The sequence below is a fragment of the Bos javanicus genome, chromosome 3, assembly GCF_032452875.1.
Source record: "Bos javanicus breed banteng chromosome 3, ARS-OSU_banteng_1.0, whole genome shotgun sequence".
Classification (NCBI taxonomy): Eukaryota; Metazoa; Chordata; class Mammalia; order Artiodactyla; family Bovidae; genus Bos; species Bos javanicus.
The window spans coordinates 29,685,961-29,709,260 of NC_083870.1; the positions used below are offsets into that span (position 1 = coordinate 29,685,961).

Here is a 23,300-nt window from a genome sequence, read left to right on the forward strand (position 1 = left end):
GCGCCTGGTGGGCTACAGTGCGTGGGGTCCCAGAGTCGAACATGACTGAGCAATGGATCGGCAATAACATTTATAGAAGATACTTTTTATGTGAATTTTAAAACATACAAAATAATTCTACAAGCTGACTTGGTACAGATATGTGCAATAAACACATTGTTTTAAACACAAGGGGATGATACTGATTTAAATGACCTGTGAGGAGAGAGGTGACATGAGGGTGGGGAAGATGGTTAACTGAATCTGTACGTTTATATGTCTTTTTTTTTTTTTTAAAGAAAGAAAGATCTACAGCAAGCATCAGAAATGTTAACATTTTAAGTCTGAGTGGTGATTCATGGTTGCCAATTATATTGTTTTCTGTACATTTAAAATATCAATATTTCATAATTTAAAATACTTAAACAAAACTTCCCTCAACACTGCTTCTCTCTCTGTCCGCCTCCTGGCTGCCACACCTGCCTGTCGAACACCCAGTTTCTTCGGTGAGCAGCCTTGTTTCAGGGCCTCCCCTCCCCTCCCCAACTGGCACTCCACAGCAAACGCCCTCCAGCCGTTTCCCTCACCTTTCTGACCGCTCCGAATGTTTGAGGGTCCTGGCTGCCTCCTCCTTCTTGATCCTTCCTCCTCTCAGATTTAGAAATGAGGACTTTCCCTAGTTCTACTCAGTCTCTTTTCCTCCACTGGCTCCTCTTCATTCTCCCACGCATGCTAAGCCGCTTCAGTCGTGTCCAACTCTTTATAAACCTATGGACCATAGCCCGCCAGGCTCCTCTGTCCATGGAATTCTCCAGGCAAGAACACTGGAGTGGGGCACCATTTCCTCCTACGGGGGATCTTCCCCACCCAGGGATTGAGCCGGTGTCTCATATTTCCTGTGTTGGCAGGTGGGTTCTTTACCATTGGCGCCATCTGCGAATCCCTTCAACACGCTTAGTTCGTTAGTTCAGTTGATCAGTTGTGTCCGACTCTTTGCAATGTCATTGACTGCAGCACACCAGGCTTCCCTGTCCCTCACCAACTCCTGGAGCCTACTCAAACTTATGTCCATCACGTTGGTGATGCCATCCAACTATCTCATCCTCTGTTGTCCCATTCTCCTCCCACCTTCAATCTTTCCCAGCATCAGGGTCTTTTCCAATGAGTCAGTTCTTCACATCAAGTGGCCAAAGTATTGGAGTTTCAGCTTCAGCATCAGTCCTTCCAATGAACACCTAGGACTGATCTCCTTTAGGATGGACTGGTTGGATCTCCTTGCAGTCCAAGGGACTCTCAAGAGTCTTCTCCAACACCATAGTTCAAAAGCATCAATTCTTCAGCACTCAGCCTTCATTATAGTCCAACTCTCACATCCATACATGACTACTGGAAAAACCATAGCTTCGACTAGGTGGACCTTTGTTGGTTAGCTCAACTCAAAAAGAACTCCCTTAGCAATATGGCCTGATTGGGAGTTTGGGGCTTTTATTTCACTGTACACCCTTAGAGGCAATTTATATTCTCATAAAACTCACCTAGTAGCTCTTTCCTGACTACACTTGCACCCGACAATCTCCACACCTGGGCTTCTGCCAGTGTCCTCTCCTGGGACACCCTTTCAGTCCAGCCCTTCCTCTGAGGCCACCTCAAATACTACCATTTGATGGCACCTCTTCAAATCCCCCTCCTGGAGTATAACCACTCCCTCCTTGGAATTCTCATGAAGCACTGCTCTCTGACACCACTTATCCTAAACTATCCAGCCACAGGCAGAGGAAAATCCATGCCTGTCTTATCAGTCTATGCTTGGCCGCCTCCCCATTCCCCCATCCCAACTGAGTAGTCAGTTTCTGAGGCCTGAAAGTCATCACATCTTCTGAGCCCCCAGCACAAAGTCTGGCTCTCATTATACGTGTTGGGAATCACTGTTTTGAGGCTTGAAACCACTGCATTTGTGCTGTGTAGCATGGGTGCCAAAGGCTCCGTAAACAGTGCCGCTGTTTATTATTTCTGTGGGTGGCAGGCCTGGAGGTAAGTGCTCTACAGAGGCTGCAGCCCAAGGCGAAGATGAATTCACGGGGGGCATCCAGTGAGACTTGCTCCAGGGGATGCACAGCTGGCAACGAGGCCCTGTTCCTAGGAGACTTGTAAGGAAAACTGTGCAAAAAAAGGACTGGCTAGGGTTCTGGCTGCTGGCTGTCTCATGAGGGAAGCTGCTCCTTCAGGAGAGCTTGTGTGCTGGTGTGTGCTCAGTCACGTCTGACTCTTTGCAATCATGTGGACGGTAGCCCGCCATGCTCCTCTGTCCATGCGGTTGGTTCTTCAGGCAAGAACACTGGAGTGGGTTACCACTTCCTACTCCGGGGATCTTCCCAACCCAGGGATCAACCCACGTCTCTTGCATCTCCTTCACTGGCAAGTGGATTCTTTACCACTGAGCCATCTGGAAAGCCCGCAGGAGCACTTACACCTGTGCAAACTCCTAGTCCGGAGCACTTGCCTTCAAGCTCACGGTGAACAAGTTTGGAAGGAGAGGACAGCCCTGGACAGTGAAGACCCTCCTTCCTCCCTTTGTGCCTTTCCGTCTCCCTGTTCTTCTCAAACATCCATTAAGCCTGAGGAGTAGCTACCACCGCTATAAAGAGGAAGCCAGTCTAGTCTGGGAAGATGGGTCCATTAACAAGCTGTGACATACAGCAAGACACAACGACACAGCTGCTGGAGCCAGGAGAGACTCTGGGGCAGGACGTCGGTTGGGGGACTCCTGCAGTGGCCCAGCTGAGTGACGACGAGAGTGGTGTGCAGAGGGCTCCTCCCTCCAGTCAGGCTGAGGACCCTCCAGAAATTGACACCACCCCCCCACCACAAACAAAGTCCTCTTGTTGCACAAGCCTGACCACACTGCAATGTGGTTTCTATTCATTCATGTCTTTAAACCACCAGTCCACAAACTGTGAAGACATGTCCATGTCTGTGGACACTGACTGTTGTGAGGAAATGAAGTCGCTCAGTCGTGTCCGACTCTTTGTGACCCCATAGACTGTAGCCTACCAGGCTCCTCTGTCCGTGGGATTTTCCAGGCAGTAGTAATGGGGTAGGTTGCCATTTCCTTCTCCAGGGGATCTTCCCAAGCCAGGGCTTGAACCCGGGCCTCCCACATTGTAGACAGACGCTTTACCATCTGAGCCACCAGGAAAGTCCAATTGTGAGGAAGCACATAGTATATACTTCACCATTATCCATTACATTTTTCATTAATCAATTGCCTGTCCAAGCTGGCTTTGACATTGCAGTGTTCCCACAGGTGCTGCTTTTCACACAAGCTCCATTCAGACTTCAGCATCTTTCAGTGACCTTCCCTAACTCAGATGTGTGTCTCACCTCCAGATTTGCTTCCTGCTTTGTAACTAGGCGGGCTTCCCAGGTGGCTCAGTAGTAAAGAATCCACCTGCCAATGTGGAAGCCACAGGAGATGTATGGGTTGGGAAGATCCCTTGGAGGAGAAAATGGCAACCCTCTCCAGTATTCTTGTGTGGGAAATCCCATGGACAGAGGGGAGGCCGCAGTCTATGGGTTGCAAAGTCGGATGCGACTGAGCATGCACGCACTGTACCAGGCACTGGGCTTCACTCTACACGGCGTGGTGTTCTGACCTTGCAGCCTGAATACCGTCTATGACTGCGTTTTCTGCCTTCTGATGACCACTCATAGCGGTTCAATCTCATAACAGGGTCCAAGTTCCGTAGAAATCATATCCCCTTTGAGAGTCTGAGCTACTTATTATAAGTTCCTTTTGTTTGTAATAACCAACTCTCCTAATGATGTCTTTTATTTGTACAACATCCCCTTTATCCTTCTTGCCAGACAGGTTCCTCGGCCTGTCCCATTCCCAGCACAGTCACGAGACACTCTACAATAAACCTGCTCAGAGCAGCAGACCTGTGTGGCTCTGTGATTTACAAAACACTTTCACATGTGTTATCTCATTTTAGTCATCACACTGCCCCTGTGAGGGAGACACGAATATTGCTGTTACCTTACAGATGAGGAAACTGAGATTATGCAGGCAGAATAGGGCTGAACTACAACCCGAATTTCAGATGTCTGCTCTGGGCCCTGCCACTGTCCCATCCTCAGGGAAATGGTAAGCCATGCTGATCTTTTCCAGACCATAAATCAGTAAGAGTGTTGAGCTGCCTCCTTGTCCTCATTAAAAACCCACAGAACATAAATCCCGATTTGCGGCTGATAATTTGTCTGCAATTTACAGGCTTTCAAATGAATACTAAAGCCCGGTTTAAATGAGATTACTTCTACCTCAATTTAAAATCCAGTGATAAAGACTTCCCTGGCCATCCAGTGGTTAGGACTCTGCTCCTTCACTGCTGTGAATCCAAGTTCAATCCCTGGTTGGGGAACTAAGTCTGCAAGCCACAAGCGACAGCCAAAAACCAAAACAAACAAACGAACAAAAAAACCCACTGATAAAACTAACGTTTCCCTTACCTACTTATTAAGCTAATGTTTCTAGCTTACATCATTAAAACTTCCCTTAGATATCTAAACAATATACAGCAGTAAAAAAATATTTCACCTCTATCTGGACTAAGGGTTGGAAAGGACAGAGAGAGAAAGAGAAGGGAATTTGTAGGTCATAGTCAGGAATGAGAGGAGAAATCCACAGCTGTGTGTGTTTACTTCCCCTCTGCTGGGAGGGAAAAATGCTTAAGAATCCAGGTCATCAGGCAGATATTCCAGGGGTAGAACATTGAATCCTCAGTCACTGCCAGCATAAACCATACACCTGCTTCACAAATCAGTGAGTGAACTGATCACATCATGCTGGAAGGCCCTGGAAGGGCATGGTGAGTTAGAAAATACTCGCATGACTTGAGGGTCCTAAACTAGATGACATTAAGCCTCTTCCAGATTAAAATAGGCTATACTTCCGGTCTGTAGAATACTCTGCCACATTCCTTGTGACGCCAATAAAAGTACCTGGCGTGATTGCCAACTTGAAATCTTTCAAAGCCTTTTAACTCTTGTTCCGTCCAAGCCTAAGTGGACAGCCAATTAGAAACAGTGATGGAGATTTCTCAGAGTGGCCCCAAAGGCTACAGGGAGCACTGACAGGTAACGGTGAAGGAGCAGAGAGGAGAAACACGACGAAGAAAAGCATCATAGCCGCACTGTACATGCATAATTGGTTCTGAAGGCATCAGGGCAAAGCGACACCATGCAGTAATTGATGTTGATAACCCTGAGTCACCAAGAGGTTAAAACATAGATTTGTCACTGCGAGCTGATCACTCAACTCATTTACAAAGTATTTATCAGACACCCCATGGGCGCCTGACTCTGCCTGGATCCCCAGCATAGCAAGATGAATATGACATGGTCCCTGCCCTCAAAAGGCTCTCTGGAATTTAATTTCTTCGAGTGTAAAATGAGGGAGCTAAACTCATTGATTCCTAAGATTCCTTCCTGAAAGTCCTAAAAGCTTTAGGCATTAGGACTTGATCCTCAGCAGTCCTATGAGATGGTAATCCAGATAACATAATCCTACTTTGCAAATGAGCACTGAGACTCAAGGAGGTTAGCATCTGACTCAAGGTCACAGAGTGGATGAGGAGCAAAGCCTGGACACTCAGCCACACGAACCCATCACACTGAGATGGAAAGGTCTTTCTCCCTTCCCTGTGCTCTCTCCACACTGTCTTCCTTCCTCCAAAAGGACAGGCAGAATAGATGGAAAACAGCTCATGCATTTCACAGCTGCCTGGATTTACAGGTCTCGAATATAATATTCAGCATCCACAAAACAAAAATCATGTGCAATTGGACAGTAATAAGTATCTGTAAGACCAAGTGCAACCAAAGTGCATCGAAGGATCTGTCAAAACCAACAGCAAGTAAATCCAAAAAGTCAATAGTGATGGCTTCTAGGGACACATGCTGAACAACTGAAATATCTAGAAGGGAGAACATGTGGTAGAAGGGAAAAGGCAGCTTGGGAGCACTGTATTTTTTTAAAAAGAAAACTAAGACCTACACACACACATCATTGCTGGTGGAGTTGGTTTAGGTGCAGAGAAAGGGTGGAGGTGCTTCCACACAGCCTGCCTTCTTCCCTCACCGCTGGCACAGGACACCTGTCAACCCTGCTGTTGTTGATCATGTACCGATTATGGTGGGAAACACATGCTCTCTCTTCCCATAGACAATGTACAAGTGGAGATCGATGGCAGCCAGAGAACCGGTAGATTGAGACAGACGGCTGATGACCACGCAGGGACGCCAGCTGCATACTGTCTGATATGGGACTGCAAGTCACAGCCCTGGGGACAAGCATGCAGTGAGCACCTTTATTTTCCTGGATGTTCTGCTAGATATTTTATACACAGTAGTCCATCTACCACTCACAACACGTCTGTGAGTGGGTAACACTCACTGACACTCAGAGAATTGATTTGCCCAGGATCATACAGCCAGTGAGTGGCTGAGCAAGGATGTTTTTTTCCCTTGGTGGCAAAAAGCTTTATTGTTTCTATTTAGTCCAAGGATTGGGAGAGGGCTCCAAGGTGGTTTAAAAGCTGCCTAGTGGTTGCAGAGAGGGGCTTCAGACAGAAGCTCTTTTAGGGGGGCTCCTCAAAGGTCGCTGGGCTCCTGAGGCTCCTAGCTGTGCTTAAGGGTGAGCCTTTGGAAGAGATATTCACCCAGCACAGCATGGGGACCAGCCAGCCTGCAGAGGTTGGTCAGGTGGTCACCCATCTTCCGAAGAGTTTCACCTCCTCATCTAGGAACTGGCTCTCCAGGAAGTCACAGAGGTGGGGGTCTGCGTGGGCAGAACCCAGGCCATGCAGATCCAATATGGCCAGGTTTGGGTTCTTCTGTACGAGAAGGGTGGCTTCCATAGTGTCCCAGGTTTTACACCACTCATCTTGAGATGGCTTCTGCACATCCTGGAGGAGGGCATGGTGCCACCCGACTGGTTTTGCATTTTCAAGAGGCCTTTGGCACCCTCACGCTTCTCCTCAGCCAATTTGTAAAAAAAAGTGGCCCAGGCCCTCCAGAGCTACATTATCTCAGTGGGAATAGAAGCCCAGAGAGAGGTAGGCGTAGGAGGCCGGCGGACATGCTGACCAGGTGGTTGATGGCGGGCTCCACCTCAGTGGAATAATTCTGACAAATCTGGGAGTTCATCAGTTCAGTTCAGTTCAGTCACTCAGCTGTGTCTGACTCTTTGCAACCCCACGGACTGCAGCACGCCAAGCTTCCCTGTCCTTCACCATCTCCCGGAGCTTGCTCAAACTCACGTCCATAGAGTTGGTGATGCCATCCAACCATCTCATCCTCCGTTTTCCCCTTCTCCTGCCTTCAATCTTTCCTAGCATTAGGGTCTTTTCTGATGAGTCAGTTCTTCACATCAGTTCATGGTTGATCAGTAATAAGGAGTTAAGCTCAAAAAATGATGTTGGCTAAATATCGTATATTAACACATAGACATGGAATCTAGAAAGAGGGTACTGATGAGCCTATTTGTAGGGCAGCAGTGGAGGCGCAGACACAGAGAACAGACTTGTGGGCACAGCAGGGGAAGGAGAGGGTGGGACGGATTGAGGGAGTTGCATGGAAACATACACATGACCACATGTGAAAGAGATAGCCAGTGGGAATTTGCTGTGTGATGCAGGGAGTCAGAACCGGTGCTCTGTGGCAACCTAGGGGAGGGGGTGGAAGATGGAAGGAAGGTTTAAGAGGGAGGGGACATAGGTACACCTATGGCTGATTCATGTTGATGTATGGCAGAAACCAATACAATATTGTAAAGCAATTACAATATTACTTTACAATATTGTAAAAGCAAATTTTTTTAAAAAAAAGAAAAAAAAAAAATCTCAAAATGGTGTTGGCTGATGGAGGACAACTGAGTGGCTGATTCCAAAGGCTGCGACTGGAAAAAAAGTTGGAGGGTGGTCAGAGGCTGGAGCAAGGAGCCTCCCTGGGTCTTTTTCATCCGAGCATGAGACAGATCCATGGGACCGTGGGGGAGCGCTGCACCTGAGCAAGGATTTGAACTCAGCTTGCGTTCAGAGCTCCAGCTCTTCCAGCTCCTCCTCATAGCCTCTAAGACTGTGTTCTGGCCCCACGACACTTACCACGATGCAATCTTGGACCAATCATTAAATCTCTTATATTCCTCAGGCTCCTGAGAACTGCCTGTCTTATGGAATTGTTGTAAAGTCCAAGGAGATAAAAAGCACGAGCCTTTCTTAATCTGAGAAGACTCCTGCAATCAAGATGATGTCGATAATGATAACAATGCTTACTGAGCACCTATTATGTGCCAGGCACTGGTTTGCTGCTTTACAAGGATTACCTCACTTCGTTCTCACAGCAATACGTGGAATTGGTATTATCTGCATTCTATAGATGAAGAAACCCAGGCTCGAAGAGAAGTAATAGGAAATAGGAAAATAGTAAAGAGAAGTTAATAGGAAACCTGGGCTCAAAGAGAAATGATAGGAAATGGCAGGGCTGGGGAGGGAATGGGCTTAACTACTCCATGATCCCTGCTGTGAACCAGATGCTGAACAACAAAGGTCTCCCCACTGCCTTCTGTAGCTTTATTGCCTTCCTCCCCTGTGGCCACAGGGCTTAGCCTACTTTGAGGCGTTCTTAGATGTAGGAGCTAGAAATTGTCACTGTGAGAAGGCCAGCATGTCCCACAGTTGAAAAGAGACTGCATTCTGTTTTTGCTCGTCTTTGTCCAACTGAATTGAAAAATGCCACGAAAAACGTCTACTTCTTGCCGAACTGAGTTAGGGGACAAATCTGCCCAGAGTTCCAAGGGTTCACAGTCTCCCCGGGGGACCACGAATACAGTATTAATTGAGCCTCGTCTCTGAGCCAGGGTCTGGGTGAGGCCCTGGGGACACAAAGAATAGCAAGACACCACACGTGATGGTCCTGGCTCCACCTGGGATGCGCACAGGGTAAATCGGGGCCCAGAGGGTTAGACCCTGAGCCTGCCGGAGGGTGGGGCCCAAGGGAGACTGGAAACAGCCAGGAAGGCCTCCCAGTGGAAGCGGGGCTTGAGAGCTACATTCTGATAAAGAGTTGGCATATATCGTCTCTAACCCTCATTGCAACAATCCTCTTGGACAGATATTATCTCATAGATAAGGTATTAAGTAACTTGCTCAAAGCATCAGAGCAGAGCCAGATGCCGACCCAAGGAGCGTTCTGATTCCAAGCTTGCCAGACCCTAAAGTAGCACCAGGCTACTGCAGAGAATACAGTGTTATAAGCTATGATGGAGAAAGAAGCAACACACCAGGAGGGGCTGGTACAGGGGAGGGTAACCGAGCCGCCATCTCTGAGGTGTCAAGAAGGACAAATGGTGTGAGCCAGCCGTGGTACAATGATTCAGGACAGGCCTGCACAGATTCTTCATTATTCTAGTGAGTCCTCTAGGTCCTAGGCGGGGAGGAACACTCTAAAGCAGGGGTCCTCAACCCCTCTAGCAGGTCCTGCGCCTGTTAGGAATCAGGCCACACAACATTTGAGCAAGGGAAGTTTCATCTGTATTTACAGCTCCTCCCCATTACTCCCTTTACTGCCTGACCTCCGCCTCCTGTCAGATCAGCGGAGGCATTAGATTCTCATAGGAGCGCAAATCCTACTGTAATTGTTCATGTGAGGGATCTAGGTTGCATGCTCCTTATGAGAACCATCTCGAAACCATCTTCCCCACACCAGTGCATGGAGAAATTGTCTTCCACAAAACTGGTCCCTGGTGCCAAAAGGTCAGGGGTCACTACTGTAAAGAGTCAAGGCCTCAAGGCCATGTGCCCAACAATTCAGGGGATGGGGTGATTTTTTTGGTGGGAAGGTAAGGTAAGATGAGGAGTCAGATTTGGGTTGTAGGAAAACTACTCATATGACTTGAGCAAAATAATAAATTAAGAAAAGCAAACAGGAAAAGGGAGTATTTAAGGATTCAGGCATTTGGTAGAACCCAAGGGCTAGTGAGGTATTGTGACCATGGGAGGGCTGGCTGAGATCACTGCTCACAGCCCGCATCAGCTGCCCCCTCCCCCTGCCTCTGCTTCTGTCTGCTGTCTCCTCATCCTTTGCCCTCTGTGGTCTGGCTCTCACTGTCTCTCCACGGCAGGGAAAAGATGCTTCCAGACACTCTCTCAGACCTAACGTCTCTGGTCGCAATTCTAAATCCCCAGGAGAGGCAATCTGATTTGTTCCCCTTGGGCCACACAGTTGTGGATGAGGAAGTATGGTGTCCATTCTCAGAGAAGGCTGAGTTGGGAAGGCTGGAGGTCATGACCCAGAGGTCATGTCAGAGTGTTCTGGAGATATGTCCAACTCCAGATATTGTCAGAACCCCATGTTCTGGAGAGAGGCTGCCAAGAGGCCTTCGTTTTTACTTTCTCATTCTGCTCTGCAAAGTAATACACTGGCTTCCACATTTATAATTCTTCTGTGGCATAATTAAATCCATAAATAAAGATTTAATCTTTGAAGCTCTGCTTTGTGAGAGCAGAAGTTAAAGAGCAGGCAGAGGAGCGCTTACCAGCCCTGGTGGCCGGGGCAGCAGAGAAGGTTGCATCCTGGCTGCTGGGGCAGAGGAACAGGAGAGGCTGCAGCTGCAGAGAGGGGCTAAGGGTGGAAGGATGGCTCCTGCCCTCTGGCTGAAGCCTAGAAGAGCCCTCGTAGAGCAGAGACAGTACTGCTGAGGCTAAAAGTCCTATCATGCAGGCTGGGAGACACACCAGTACCATCTCCACAGCTCTCATAGTGAGCATGTTCTGACCTAAAGCAGGTAGAGAAATAAGGGTCGGTGGAAGGGGATGCTTCCAGGAAACTTGGGGAAGGGTCCCTATGCTAGGAGAAGGAATCCAGAAAGTCTGCGACTGGAGGAGGAAAAGGGAAAGGACTCTGGTTCCTGTTTAGCTCAGAGCCCGATCCCAGAGGAAGCACTGACAGCTGAATCAACAACTTCATTCCTTATAAGTCTGCCCTCTCCCTCCCCACCATCTGGGACTCAGACAACACTGGCTCAGGTTCCTCCATGAAAAAGTGACAATATGAACACGTTGGTTTCTCTCGTGGGCAGACACAAAGGCCAGCGCTGGGGAGGAAAGGATATTGAGAACAAAGAGGAGAGCTGGGAAGTGAGGGTGGGGAACTCTTGAGGGCAGAGTAGGGGTAAAGGGGACCTCTTCGACCCTGCTTGTGATGCAGACACACGCCTGGACCAAACATCTGGCAGACAGCTGTCCCCACAGCAGCAGCATCGCCTGCTTCTTGACTCCATTCCTGCATCCCCATCCCTGGTGGTTATTGTCTTCAGGCTGAGTGGGGGTTGGAGGCAGATGTGGAACTTCTCCATGGACTCTTAGCCCCTCTCTCCCCCATTAGGGCCACTGCTTCCCACTGTCTTTTGTTCAACCCAAACCAGAGGTCATAACCTGCTTCTGTCAAGTGACATGTAATGGAGGGTCTGAAAAGGGGCTGTGAAGCTGTTTTCTGATGATAGGATTCAGCCACCAAGGTGCTCTCTCTAAGCGGCAGTTAATTTCCATTAATGAATTTGGACAGTTCACTGGATCGGCCCACACAGTTCCACTCACCTTCTAAAATGGCTTCCAAAATAGCACTAGCTATTGTACAGGAGCCAAAAAGGAAAAAGAAAAAGAAAAATAGAAAAGCAGAAAGTAAGAAGTGACAAGACCTCAGAGATTTCTGCCCTTTCAGAAAAGTCTGAGTGAACTTTTCCAAAAAAAATTTAAGCAAAAAAAAAAAAAAAAGTAAATAAAAAAGCTGCTTTTTTCCTCATTGAGGAACCCGGGAAAGAAAGATGACATAAAGATAGGCCCACACATGGTGAGGTTGAAGGACCAGTTTTTCGTCCTCACTCCTCACACTGACGGAGAAGGCAATGGCACCCCACTCCAGTACTCTTGCCTGGAAAATCCCATGGACAGAGGAGCCTGGTGGGCTGCAGTCCATGGGGTCACTAAGAGTTGGACACGACTGAGAGACTTCACTTTCACTTTTCACTTTAATGGACTGGAGAAGGAAATGCAAGCCACTCCAGTGTTCTTTCCTGGAGAATCCCAGGGACGGGGGAGCCTGGTGGGCTGCCGTCTATGGGGCCGCACAGAGTCGGACTCGACTGAAGCGGTTTAGCAGCAGCAGCAGCAGCCTCACACTGATGTCATTTACACAGTCCCAGAGCTATTCCCTCCTCAGGGTCTTCAAAAAGCCACTTCTGCCATTTGGTGCTGTATCAAGATACCTCTACAGACAGGGCCCGTCCTCTATCCAGCAGCTTAGGGTCACGCCCTTACCCGAGTGTCACATTAAGGAGCCGAGCTCCTCCCCTCCCCTGCCCCGCCCCGTGTACACGCCCCCTCCTCGGAGCCCGGAACCCTTGTTTCCAGGCCTGCGGGAACTCCTCCTCCTCCACAGCCTCTCGTGCACCGTGCGCTGCGGAACCAGATGTTCCGTGGGCAGACGCCTCTGTGGGCTGACAGGTGGTGATTACTGCTGCCAGCCTCACATTACGGAGAACTGAATGGGAGCGAGCCCCCCCACCCCCCGCCCCGTCCCGGGCTCCCCACAATAGGGCCTTTGTGAGGCGCTTCAGAGCTTTTTTTCCCCTGCCTCCCCAACCTACGTCAGGAGCAGCTCTGCCCGGAGAGACAAGAAAACAAAAGGAGGATGGCAGGGCCCTGACTGATCAACCTTACCCTGGGCCGGGGCTGGGCGAGGGAGAGATATCCTCGGGGGAAAAGACCAGGTCCCTTTCCCTTCCTGCCAAGAGGTTAATAACCAGGACACCCCCCCCCCCTCCCCGCAGGGCTGCTCCGAGGTCAATTTCACTGTCAAAGCAGTGGATCTTGTCCATCAGAGGGCCGTGCTCCTGAATGTTGGACATGAGGATGAGGCTAGAATGGGGCCTGGTACAGAGCTCAGCAGATGCCTAGAGAATGGACTCCAAAACCTAGGTTTCCATCTGTCCCTTCTGCCTTCCCGCACTGGCCTTCTGTACATCTCGACCAGAGGCCAGGGTGCTAGGCAGCAAAGGGTTAAGTTTCCAGGACTTCTGGACAGACTTCCCCGAGGTCCGGGACTGAGGTAGGTAGGTGGGGGCGAGGTGGGTGGAGAGAAGATGTGTTGGGAAACTGGTAAGGACGTGGTCACTGCCCCTCCTCCTCACCCAAACCGCAGACGCCGTGGCATTCGGAAAATCAGAGCCCTGCAGACCAAGAGCGCAATTGAGCAACATGGCCCTGGGGTTGAGCCCCATGCTAGAGATGGGAGCGGGCTTCCGCGTAGGGAGCGGCACAGAGCCCACATCAGAAGTGAGACAGTTATTACTGAACACACATGTATATTCAGGGCTCTAGTTCCCACGTTCGACTGCAGTGTAACTAAAATCCATTTTCTGCTTCAAAACCTCAGAGAATTGGAATTGGAAGCTCTGCCCCTGGGCCCCAGTCCCGTGGCTACAGGCGCGGTGCCATCTGGGGTTCTGGGAAGGCTGGTGTGGACAACGGTGGGTGTGGAGGGAAGCCTTTCGCCCAACCTCCCTAAGTGGTGGATACCCCGCCTCCCCAGGCGCCTCCCGATGAAGTCTGTAACTAGAGTAGCCCCTCTGCCTTGGCCTGGGAGCCTATCCAAGGCCCTAATGTGGCTTAAGGAGTGGCTATGTGGCAGAGGAGAAAATGGACGATCATGGGGAGAAATCTGATCCAAGGGCTACCCCAAACACACACAGCCGAGGAGCAGTGGATTTTCCTTTTAATGCAAAAGTCTGCAGTACAGAATGAGTCCCATTCTCTAGGGCACTGAAGGGAAAGGGAGAGAGGGCAGAGCTAAAAGTCTCCTCCTCACCCTCTCTCCCCTGACTCCCACTAAGGCCAGAAATATTCTGTTGCCTGATCATTGTGGTTGCCCCCATATATTTAAGGGTCAGAGCTCTGGAACTGGGTCATCTTTCACTGGCTTGTAATTTGTTTACATGGGGCAGCAGAGGAGTGAACATTTGGGGCTTGCTTTCTTTTAGCTCAGAAAGGATTCCTTAAGATCTGGAAGTCGCATGTGAAATGCATGGGGCCGGGAGAATTTAGCTTCCATGGATTAAAAACATGAGATTTGAATCACAACTTGCCCACATCTGGAGAATGAAGAGCAGGAAACTTAGTCAGGATATAAATGTATGGAGGTGAAAGAAATTCAAAAAAATAAGACCAGCTCCCTCAAACTTCTTCCTCTTTCTTCCTCATCTCCAGCTTATAGACAATCTGGTAGCCATCATCCCAGGCGTAGAGCTGGCGCTCACGGGGGTTATAGCGCAGGCTGGCATGGGCACCATATCGGCGGGGGAAATAAGGGAGTGCTGCCCTTTCAGGGGTCAGGGTGCCGCTGGCGTCAAAGGAGCACTGGATGCGGGCACGGCTGGCGGGGCGGGTATTATAGACGACGTAGAGGGTCCCACAGATGACAAAGGCGGCCTCGGCATTCTCGCGGGGACACGGGGTATCCCACTGCTGCTCTGTGTCCAGTGTCTGTGGGTCTAACTTGGCCAGACACAAGTGCCTGTCATCCTCCCGGGTGGCATAGACAGCCCAAAGGCCCTCCTCGTCAGCCGCCAGGTCTATGTATGTGTCTGCCGTCAGCCCATATGGGGGGATCAAGCCCTCCGCTGGGAACACTGAACTGTCCACCACTGTCCGGTTTGCCAGGTGGAACTTAATGAGCTGCAAAGTGTTCTGCAACTCACCGCCCCCTCCAGGCCCTCCAGGGGGCCTCCGGGCATAATACAGAAAGCCACCATACACCAGCTGGCCCGTGCCTACCCAGGGGAAGGGCACCCGGACCCGGGAAGCCTTCCGGGCGGCCATGGCAAGGGTGAAGTCACGCAGTCTTGGGAAGACAAAGGCTGTGTCGTTCTGGGTCCCATCTAACACGTAGATCTTCTCTGCTGGGCCCAGTGGATCCTTTGTCCATAGACCGGCTGGGCCACCAAACCGCTTCAGGATCTTCATTGATCTCACCTGAGAGATTGTGTAGCCACAGTCTCGTGGGAAAGGAGAAAAACACAGGACAAGGAAATACAGGCAAGAGTTAGATGCTCACTGTAGGAACCTCCCTGGGTGGGCAGTTTGGACAAGAGCGGGCATTTGCCCAGTGAATACCTCTACTCTCTGGAAGATTGGGAGAAAGGGCACCAGAGGCCTGGGTCCCCAGAAACTCTCCTTAATGAACCTGATATTACAGAGATTTCCCTAAAAGAGACTCCAGAAGATACAGCCAAATAGACTGGGATAAGGAGAAAAAAGGGAAAAACTCAAGGAAGAACACAGGGGTCTGTCTCAGATTAGCTTACCTGTTATCATATCGTACTTCTCATTTCTTCTGCCCTTGCCTTTGGTCCCAGGGCCTCCGGTCACCTTCTCATCAACCTCTACACATGGCAGGGCTGGATTCTGGGTCTCTAGATAGTCCACCTCCCGCTCCAGACGGTCTACTCTCCCGGAGATGGTGTCAGCTTCAGTTCTGAGCGCCTCCCGTTCCTTCTCGGCCACCTCCAACAGCGGCAGCATCTTGTTCTTGAAGTCCCGCAGCTCAGCAGCATGCCGACTACTCTGGTCCTGGCACTGGGCCAGCCGTTCCTGAAGGGATGGGGCAGCAGGAAGGAGGGCTGCAGGGTCACAACTCCCAGGCAGGAAGAGGCCCGAGCAGGGAGTCGGGAACGGAAAAAGGCACAAACTCAGGCAGTCATCAGCATTCCCCGCAATCCCCACAGAAAGGAAACAAAATGTTCAAGACGCTAAATGTGCAAAGAGCTGGGCTAAGACCCACGCAGGCCCCTATCCTGACTTTGCATCCTCTGGCCTGCTCTCTGTGAGCAGTGCCACCCAATCATCTGAGCCTCTAGGGCAGTCTAAGTGCATGAGGGTGAGAAGGGATCTCTGCTCCATTATGCTATCCCCCTCTTAGGAATTAGGATGCTACAGGCTCCAAGCCATTAAATAGCAAGTTGCAGATTCTCTGAGAACTTCCAACTTTTAATAGAACCATCAGCTCCTCTTGAGATGGATAAATCCTTGCAATTCTAGCTCTCATTTCCACTCTGTTCCCTTATCCCATTTAATCCCAGGGGTGAAACACAGAGGTCTATTTGCTTTAGAACTGCACAATGAATGTCGGCTTCCCTGGTGGCTCAGTGGTAAAGAATTCGGCTGCAATGCAGGAGATGCAGAAGACTTGGGTTCAATCCCTGGGTCCGGAAGATCCCCTAGAGGAGGAAATGGCAACCCATTCCAGTATTCTTACCTTAAGAATCCCATGGACAGAGGAGCCTGGTGGGCTACAGTTCATGGGGTTTCAAGAGTCGGACAAGTCTGAGCACACATGCACTGCACTGTATGGATGTGGGGAAAGAGGAAGACTTGCAATTCTGAGAATCCTTATTAAAAGATGGAGGTTTCTGTAGGTACTTACAGAGCCTAATTTGTCATCCATCCCCAGGTCCCTGACAAACTGGGTGAATCAACTTAGAAGATACGGAATCCTTCCGGGCTGGGCCAGAAGAGTCACTTACCTCTAAGGCAGCTAATCGGCGTTCCATGTATTCCACAAGGTGGTGCTGCTGTCCTTGAAGGGGTCCCAACCATGACAAAAGGAGCAGGATGAGGAGCGGAGTGCGGGGCCCCATGGCAGTGGAATAGTAGGGCCAGAGTGTGTGCGGTCGGCCTCTTCCACTCCAGCCGGCGGGTTAGCTTTGGAGGCGGGCTGGGGGCGGTGCCTTCTCTCCTTCTCCATCTCTGGTCTCTCTCACTACTCTGGAATGCTTTCAGTCTCTTTAAGGCCCCAGCCCCCTCCTTTCCGCCTGGACTGATCAAACACAGATGGCCCCATTGCAGAGCAGCCAGAAGCTTTAACCACTTCCTGCCTAGGCTGCAGGCTCCCCACGAGAGGAGAAGGGGACTGGAAACCCTAGGGCAAAGGCCTTCTGGGCAGTCATCCAGGAAAAGGAGCTAGCAGGGGGAGGCAGAAACCCCAGAGAAAACTCAGCAAACTGTTATTTCTGCTTTAGAATGCTTCCGACGCTGACTTCAGAAACATTCTTCATTTATCCTTTCCTTTCCCAGCAATAATACCATGGATTGTTTTCTGCCTTTGGTGGAAGCTGGAAGCAGGGGAGATGAGGTCTGAGGGGAAGAGGTGGGGAAAAAAGGCCATAGTGCTCACGTCTGTAGTACCTTCCTCTACAGCTCACTGGCGCCACCTTGTGCTAAGCACCCGGTATCATCTCAGAATTAACAGGAAAACCAAGGCTTAGACTTCACCTCCAGTGGAAAATTTTCCACAAGGCAAGCCAAGTAGACCGAATTTACAAGGGTTTTCATGATTAAAATGCACCTTTCCTCACGGACTATCCAATTACTTAAGGAGCCTCTCTTTGATTTAGCCTAAGAAAGACAATGTAACCGAGATCAGAACTAAAGAAACAAAAAAACCCAAAACGGGTCACTGAGAAATTAGTAAATTAATTCTTGATTATCTGGAAGAGAGCCTGACAGCAGAGTCATTCTATATAGTCTTCTTTGCCTGAAAGCTCCTAGAATATTATCTTACCAAAACTAGGGAGTGTTCAGTGCACACTAATTTTACACTCATTTAGGGGGAAAAAATCTGAAAAATGTATGTTTGTGGTCTAAATTAAATGTATTCTGACTTCCCTAGTAATGGGAGAGGACAGACTATTGATAATTTCTCTTGGTTACGCCTCCAAAGGGCATTTCTGTTTTTTCATTTCTGTTTTCCAACTATGACTGCAGGAGCCCCAAATGAATTAATGGCCACTGTAAGATAGACTTGTCTTGAAACACATACGTCAAAAGAAGTCAAATGAACATAGCATGTATTCAGAGACCCATGGTGATGACTCTAGACAAATCAGGATTTTAATCATGAGAAATCTGATCAGAAATTCTCCTCTAAAAAACAGACAAACAAAAACTAGTCTTCTAACCGTACAGCTTGAAAGGAGGGGAAAATAGCATCATCTTGTGGTTATTCTTATTTTCATTTTGGTACTTTAAATGTTTGGTGGAACATGCTAGGAAGCAGTTTCATTAATGAGTGTCAGAAGCTTCTGCCTTTTCCAAAGGGCTAGATCCAGATGCTCTTAAGTTAGGGCCCTGGACACTCCATTCTGGGGAAGTGTCCCCTATCAGGCCCTAGCCATTTCTCCTGTGGATTTGTATGAAGATTTGTATGAAGAAGGAACTTGTCTCTAACATTCTACCAGTCTTCAGATGCAACGTATTCAGCCACTCCAAAGAGGCCACTGTCGATCCTCTTTGCACCCTTGTAACACAAGTCAAAACCAGTCACATGAATCAGAAAATTTACCCATTTTATTGATGCATTGCAATTGCTCTACATTTTACCATATTATGTAGAAAATACTGAAAATACAAGCTACTTTGTAAAACCAAAGACAAACATTGAATCCAAAGATAAACTATGTTTTACACAATGGACCCTTTTCCCGTAGTTAGTATTAAATTTTAAATATCTATTTTTTTTGTTAAAATGATTATTTTACATACTCCCTAAGTACATCTGCGTTACAAACATAGCTCAGTAATTCTCAGAAACTGTTTCTAAAGGCTTGTTGTAAAAGAAAGCGCACAACCAGAAAAGGGAGAAAGCAAAAAAAGTTTAAATCACACACAATAACTAGCATATCAAATACATTTAATAAAGTTGGAATTCCATTGCAATATCAAGGATTCAAAGCAGAAATACTAACGTTACATATAATGTACATAAAATGTACTGCTACATGTAGTGAGATTATTTTTCAAGCTGAATCAAAACCACACATTATATAAAGTTTAGCAACAAACAACCATGTAGACATGCTGCACCATCCATCAGTTTAAAACAAAATCGAAATAGGAAGCAGGCTTGGGTCATTCCTGTCACTGAGAGGCAATTTCATTTCCTATCCTAAAACAAACCATCCTAACCAGTGGGTTTCTGCGTAATAATGCTGAATAGAACACACATTACTGCACTTGCCTGGCTAAGGGCAGTCGAGCTAGCCCCTCCAGTGGAGGGCGATGGATGGCCAGAACGGTTTAAATGGCGTTCTCCTTCCTGGGGCTGAGGTTTTAGCTGAGCACTGACCAACTCTGGAGCGATCAAGTGTCCTGATGAGCCCAGAGTGGCTGCACCTTCCCACTTTCTCCCTCACCCCTGAAGTGGGGAAGCTGGAAATACAAGCTCTGAGAGGACTTAAAGCCTTAAGCCGGTCTGAGGTCAGGCCTCTGTGACCTGGGCCAGCTGCTCACTTTATTCACGGGGCTTCCCTCACCCTGTCAGGGCTAGCAATGTTAAGCCCCAGAGACAGAATCTAAGCCACATTGAGCACATACGCATTCAGCAGACACAGATGAATTTCCATCTTGGTAAATCTGAAACGCCAATTTGCAAAATTAAAACTGAAGATCTCTAAAATTCTTAAAGCCACACACTGCTAGTAAGGTGACTATGGTAACAATATAAGCTCTGGGTATTATTGTCTTCTCCCCATGAAGACTCCTATCTTAAGTGGTATCCATTTACCAGACTGAAGGCGGGGGGGGGGGGGTCAGGGCGGGGGGGCACGGGAGTGGCGTGTTTTGTGTCCCCCCGCCCCCCTGCATCTCATTTCTTACAAAAACAACAAATCTTATCCCTTGTAGAGGAAAGATAAGGAACAAAAAAAGTTTCCATAGATCTGCCTTTGAGAAAGAAAATGAGAATGTTTGGCAAAAAGAGTTTTACACAAAGATCACCCACGCTGACACAAAAAACTGTATAATACTAGTGACAGAAACTGTACAAACTGCTTGGGTATCTTGACCAATACAGTGCTGAGAACAGAACTCAATATAATGATGAAAAGAAAGTAGAAAAACATCATGTTCCTGGTAGGCTGTTCTGACTATCTGCCCCATCCTGAAAGCCCTTCCTCCTTCCAATGAAGAAATTCCAAATACCTTGACAGCTCCTCGGTGTTCAACCTGGTACAGAGCTTGCTGACCAGGTCCCATGAAGTCTCCCATCTCCATCCTGCACCTCCTTGACACCATCTCTACAAAGAACCAGTCCTAGACATATCCCTCAAATCTATAACCTTCAGTTCAGATGGAACACATCCACGTCTTAGGGTTAACCTTCTTCCCTCAAATCTTTACGGGCAGGAACTTTGCCATCCCCAGTACCCTCTTCTTGACCCAGATCCGTGCAGGAGCTGAGAGTACAAGGACAATTTCACAGTTTGAAGGGCCCCAAGAATACAGAAGTTGTTAAAAAGAAACCTCTGAAGTCCAATGACTCAACAGGCTTTGGTTCCTTCTTAATATTCTTCACCGGTTAAGAAGCCTTTCTGTGAGTTCCCTGTCACCAGCGGCATCACAAAACTCCTCCTCATAGTATTGGGGACATGGTAAGCAATACAACAGGCTCTTTGGTATAAACACATCTGTTACATGTTTTTTTCAACAAGCAAATATTTTACTAGGAATGTTGACTATTCGCAGGAAGGACTGCCACATGGGAAAAGGAAAAAATCAATCATCTAAAAGTGATTGCACATACTTAAAAAAATGGGGGGGGGATGCATATTTAATATTGACTTGACTCCTCTCACCTGCTTCCTAAATTCTCACAGAAGCAAGGTAGCAATGCACAGTGAGACAGCCACATAGGGAAAATGCTTCTGTGAGAACACAGCTGAGAATCCAAAACAGAAAGGGGTAGAGGTGGTGGTAAAAGAGAGAAGCTACTGTTTTTGTTGTCCAATGTCGGCAGGGAAACTGAGAATAATGCATATACACAACACAGCTACTAATCCTGTTCTGATAAATCCCGGTGAACAGCTTTGGGTCCACGGGGGCTTGCTGGTCCGTCCTAAGGCAAGCTCACTGTAAACTCTATGAACCACTACATTATCATATAAGGCACTACAATAAGGGAAGGAGGAGAAAGGGAAGGAAGAGACACACACTGAACAACTCCTCACCAGACACACCTGTGCAAAACAATTCCAAGGGTCTCCTCTCCTTGCAGGCAATGCCCCTGCTCACTCAGCACTACAGTAATATGCTCTATTATAATCGCAATTAGTTCACATACATTCCAACAAGTATCAGTTCATTTGGTTTAAATACAATGGAGACATCAATTTTATCTCCGGGGTAACACTGGAGGATCAGATACACACTAAATACACAATTCAAGTGTAATCACTACACATTTGATTACAAATAACATTTTGGGTTAGCAGGAAAAATTGCTTGTTATAGTCTTCTAATCAGTATGTACATATTTAATTATGCAAAATATTAAAACACCACCATTACAAAACTTCTAAAATATTTTTAAATTCAGTAATAAATTTTTAAAATATTTTTTGCAATTCCTACATGCACTTATTATATAAGTCTTAGTAAGAGAGCATTCAATTTGCTGCTGGCATACAAAGAAAGCTACTTTTAAGTATAAAAGCTATACACAACGTTCTTATCTGATTTCAGATCCTTTAGCTTTCTCCCCAAATAAATCACATAGAACAAAGGGAGAGATGAGGCAAAGAGAGAAAGAGGTGTATTATTGAAAATTCATACTAATCTTCAGGCAAAGCTCATCAATGCCAGTATCACATAATACAAAGAGAGCTTGCATATAATAAAACCACCACCACCATACAATAATAACCACCTTAATGGCTTTTCCAAGAATAAAATTGAAGCTGAATCAGAGAAAGACTTTTTTTTAAATAATTTAAAAAGAATGCACAGGGCTTCATTTAAAAAGAACACCCGGTGCTTTCATGGTAGGTATGGATTCTCTCACACTAAGTTACCAGCAAATGGTGAGCTGCCTTTTTAACACTACTTTATAATAAACACAGGAGCAACTGAGAGAATCCCAATAGTAACACAGAGTAGTATGTAACCAGTTTTGCAAAAATAAAAATTTCCCACTAAATATAACATGACATGAAACAAAACTAAAACACCGTAAGCTTAAATGTCCCATTAGCAAAGGTAAAATTCTGATAAATGCGAGACAGTAAAATACAGACTTGTGCAAGCTGCTCTTAAGAGAAGCAATTAAGTCTTGGTTTTTAAACAAGCAGAAAGTAATGGTTTTCCTTTCCTTACTTGTTACCAGATTTCAAGTCCTCCTATCACCGTTTTTCCTCTGACCAGGAATTACAATAAAATAAAGTTAAATAAAAAGATACTTCACTTGTTTTTAAAAGCATTTATAGAAATCAAGTCAGAGAGGGAAAATATTTTTCAAAGGTAACTTCAGAATGATCTCTCTTCCTTGGTAACTGCAGACGATGGGCATCTGAACTCTTCCAAATACCAAAAATGCTGTCACAAAAATAAAGAATTAAAAAACAGGGCAGACTTTGGGAGACTACAACAATGCAGTCAATACTGAGACAGGTTCCCCAGAGAAAAGCCTTCTGCTTCAGTGGGCCCCTGTGGAGCAAATTGCTGGCTAAGGAGTTTCAGGAGAGGGTAAGGGAGGGGCTCATGACAGCCCATTAAGAACTCTGCCCCCTCCCCTCCCTTATGCTCACCAACTACAAGTAAGAATACTGGCTGATCTTGGTAGGACTCAGTGGGTATCCAGTGTAAATGGTCGAGCCTCGGGAAGACCCAATGTAAGACTGGGTGGCAAACTGGTGTTGGTACTGAGCAGGGGCCACGCTGGCAGAAGTGAGGAGACTGGGCCCCACACTGACAGGGACCTGGTGCACCAGAGTGCTCGGATGGGTGGCATAGGCTGCAGCGTGCCTTGAGGAGCCCTGGGGGGAGAAGAGATGAGCAATGGAGGTGGTGGAGCCCAATGCAGCCGCAGAGGTGGGGGCAGCATACGTATACAGATGAGGCTGGCTCGGCAGGTGAGCAGGGGCTGGGGCCAGGTGGGGGTGCCCCGTCGAGTGTAGTGGGCTGCCATGCTGGAAGGCGTAGGGGGCTTGGGAGAGCGGGGCCACAAATGCCTGCTGCCTGCGGGGGGCAGGGTTGCTGCTTCTCTCCTGCGAGGTTGGAGCTGATGATGACTGCTGGTTCTGGAAGGAGGAAGAAGGGAGTGAGGAATCTTGAGGTCACTAATGGCCAATTTTGAGAGTTGAGGTTCTAAAGTAAACTGCTTCTGGGCTGCCAGGGCACAGATCTCCCAGACTGGCAATGCTGTCAGAAGACGGCCATCCA

General features: G+C 47.9%; 2 protein-coding genes and 1 pseudogene across 3 annotated transcripts in view; all 3 read right to left on the bottom strand.

The window, feature by feature from the left end:
• Positions 1 to 4,588: 4,588 nt before the first annotated feature.
• On the bottom strand, positions 4,589 to 13,694 carry LOC133243700 (ferritin light chain-like; annotated as a pseudogene).
• Positions 13,695 to 13,788: 94 nt separating this feature from the next.
• OLFML3 (olfactomedin like 3) lies at positions 13,789 to 16,929 on the bottom strand. The gene is made up of 3 exons (XM_061410536.1): positions 16,613 to 16,929; positions 15,395 to 15,680; positions 13,789 to 15,085 (listed from the first exon to the last, which is right to left on the bottom strand). Exons 1-3 carry the CDS (start codon positions 16,724 to 16,726, stop codon positions 14,265 to 14,267), a joined length of 1,221 nt encoding a protein of 406 aa, XP_061266520.1. The 5' UTR covers positions 16,727 to 16,929; the 3' UTR covers positions 13,789 to 14,264.
• Positions 16,930 to 18,412: 1,483 nt separating this feature from the next.
• Positions 18,413 to 23,300, bottom strand: part of HIPK1 (homeodomain interacting protein kinase 1) — a 54,037-nt gene continuing 49,149 nt past the window's right edge. Inside the window, exons 14-15 of one of the 2 annotated variants that reach the window (XM_061410534.1) lie at positions 22,667 to 23,158; positions 18,413 to 22,454 (exon numbers count right to left, since the gene is read on the bottom strand). In XM_061410534.1, coding sequence (XP_061266518.1) covers positions 22,670 to 23,158 — 489 coding nt within the window. In that variant the 3' untranslated portion in view covers positions 18,413 to 22,454; positions 22,667 to 22,669. Of the gene's footprint in view, positions 23,159 to 23,300 lie in introns of both variants that reach the window. The other variant, XM_061410535.1, reaches the window with a different exon arrangement.

Bases quoted from the DNA above. Each gene is read 5' to 3' on its own strand.
- OLFML3 (XM_061410536.1), bottom strand. From the start codon at position 16,726: ATGGGGCCCCGCACTCCGCTCCTCATCCTGCTCCTTTTGTCATGGTTG. The intron at 15,681-16,612 runs GTAAGTGACTCT...CCATCCCTTCAG, and splicing joins GCCGATTAGCTGCCTTAGAG to GAACGGCTGGCCCAGTGCCA. The intron at 15,086-15,394 runs GTAAGCTAATCT...CTTTCCCACGAG, and splicing joins GAAGTACGATATGATAACAG to ACTGTGGCTACACAATCTCT.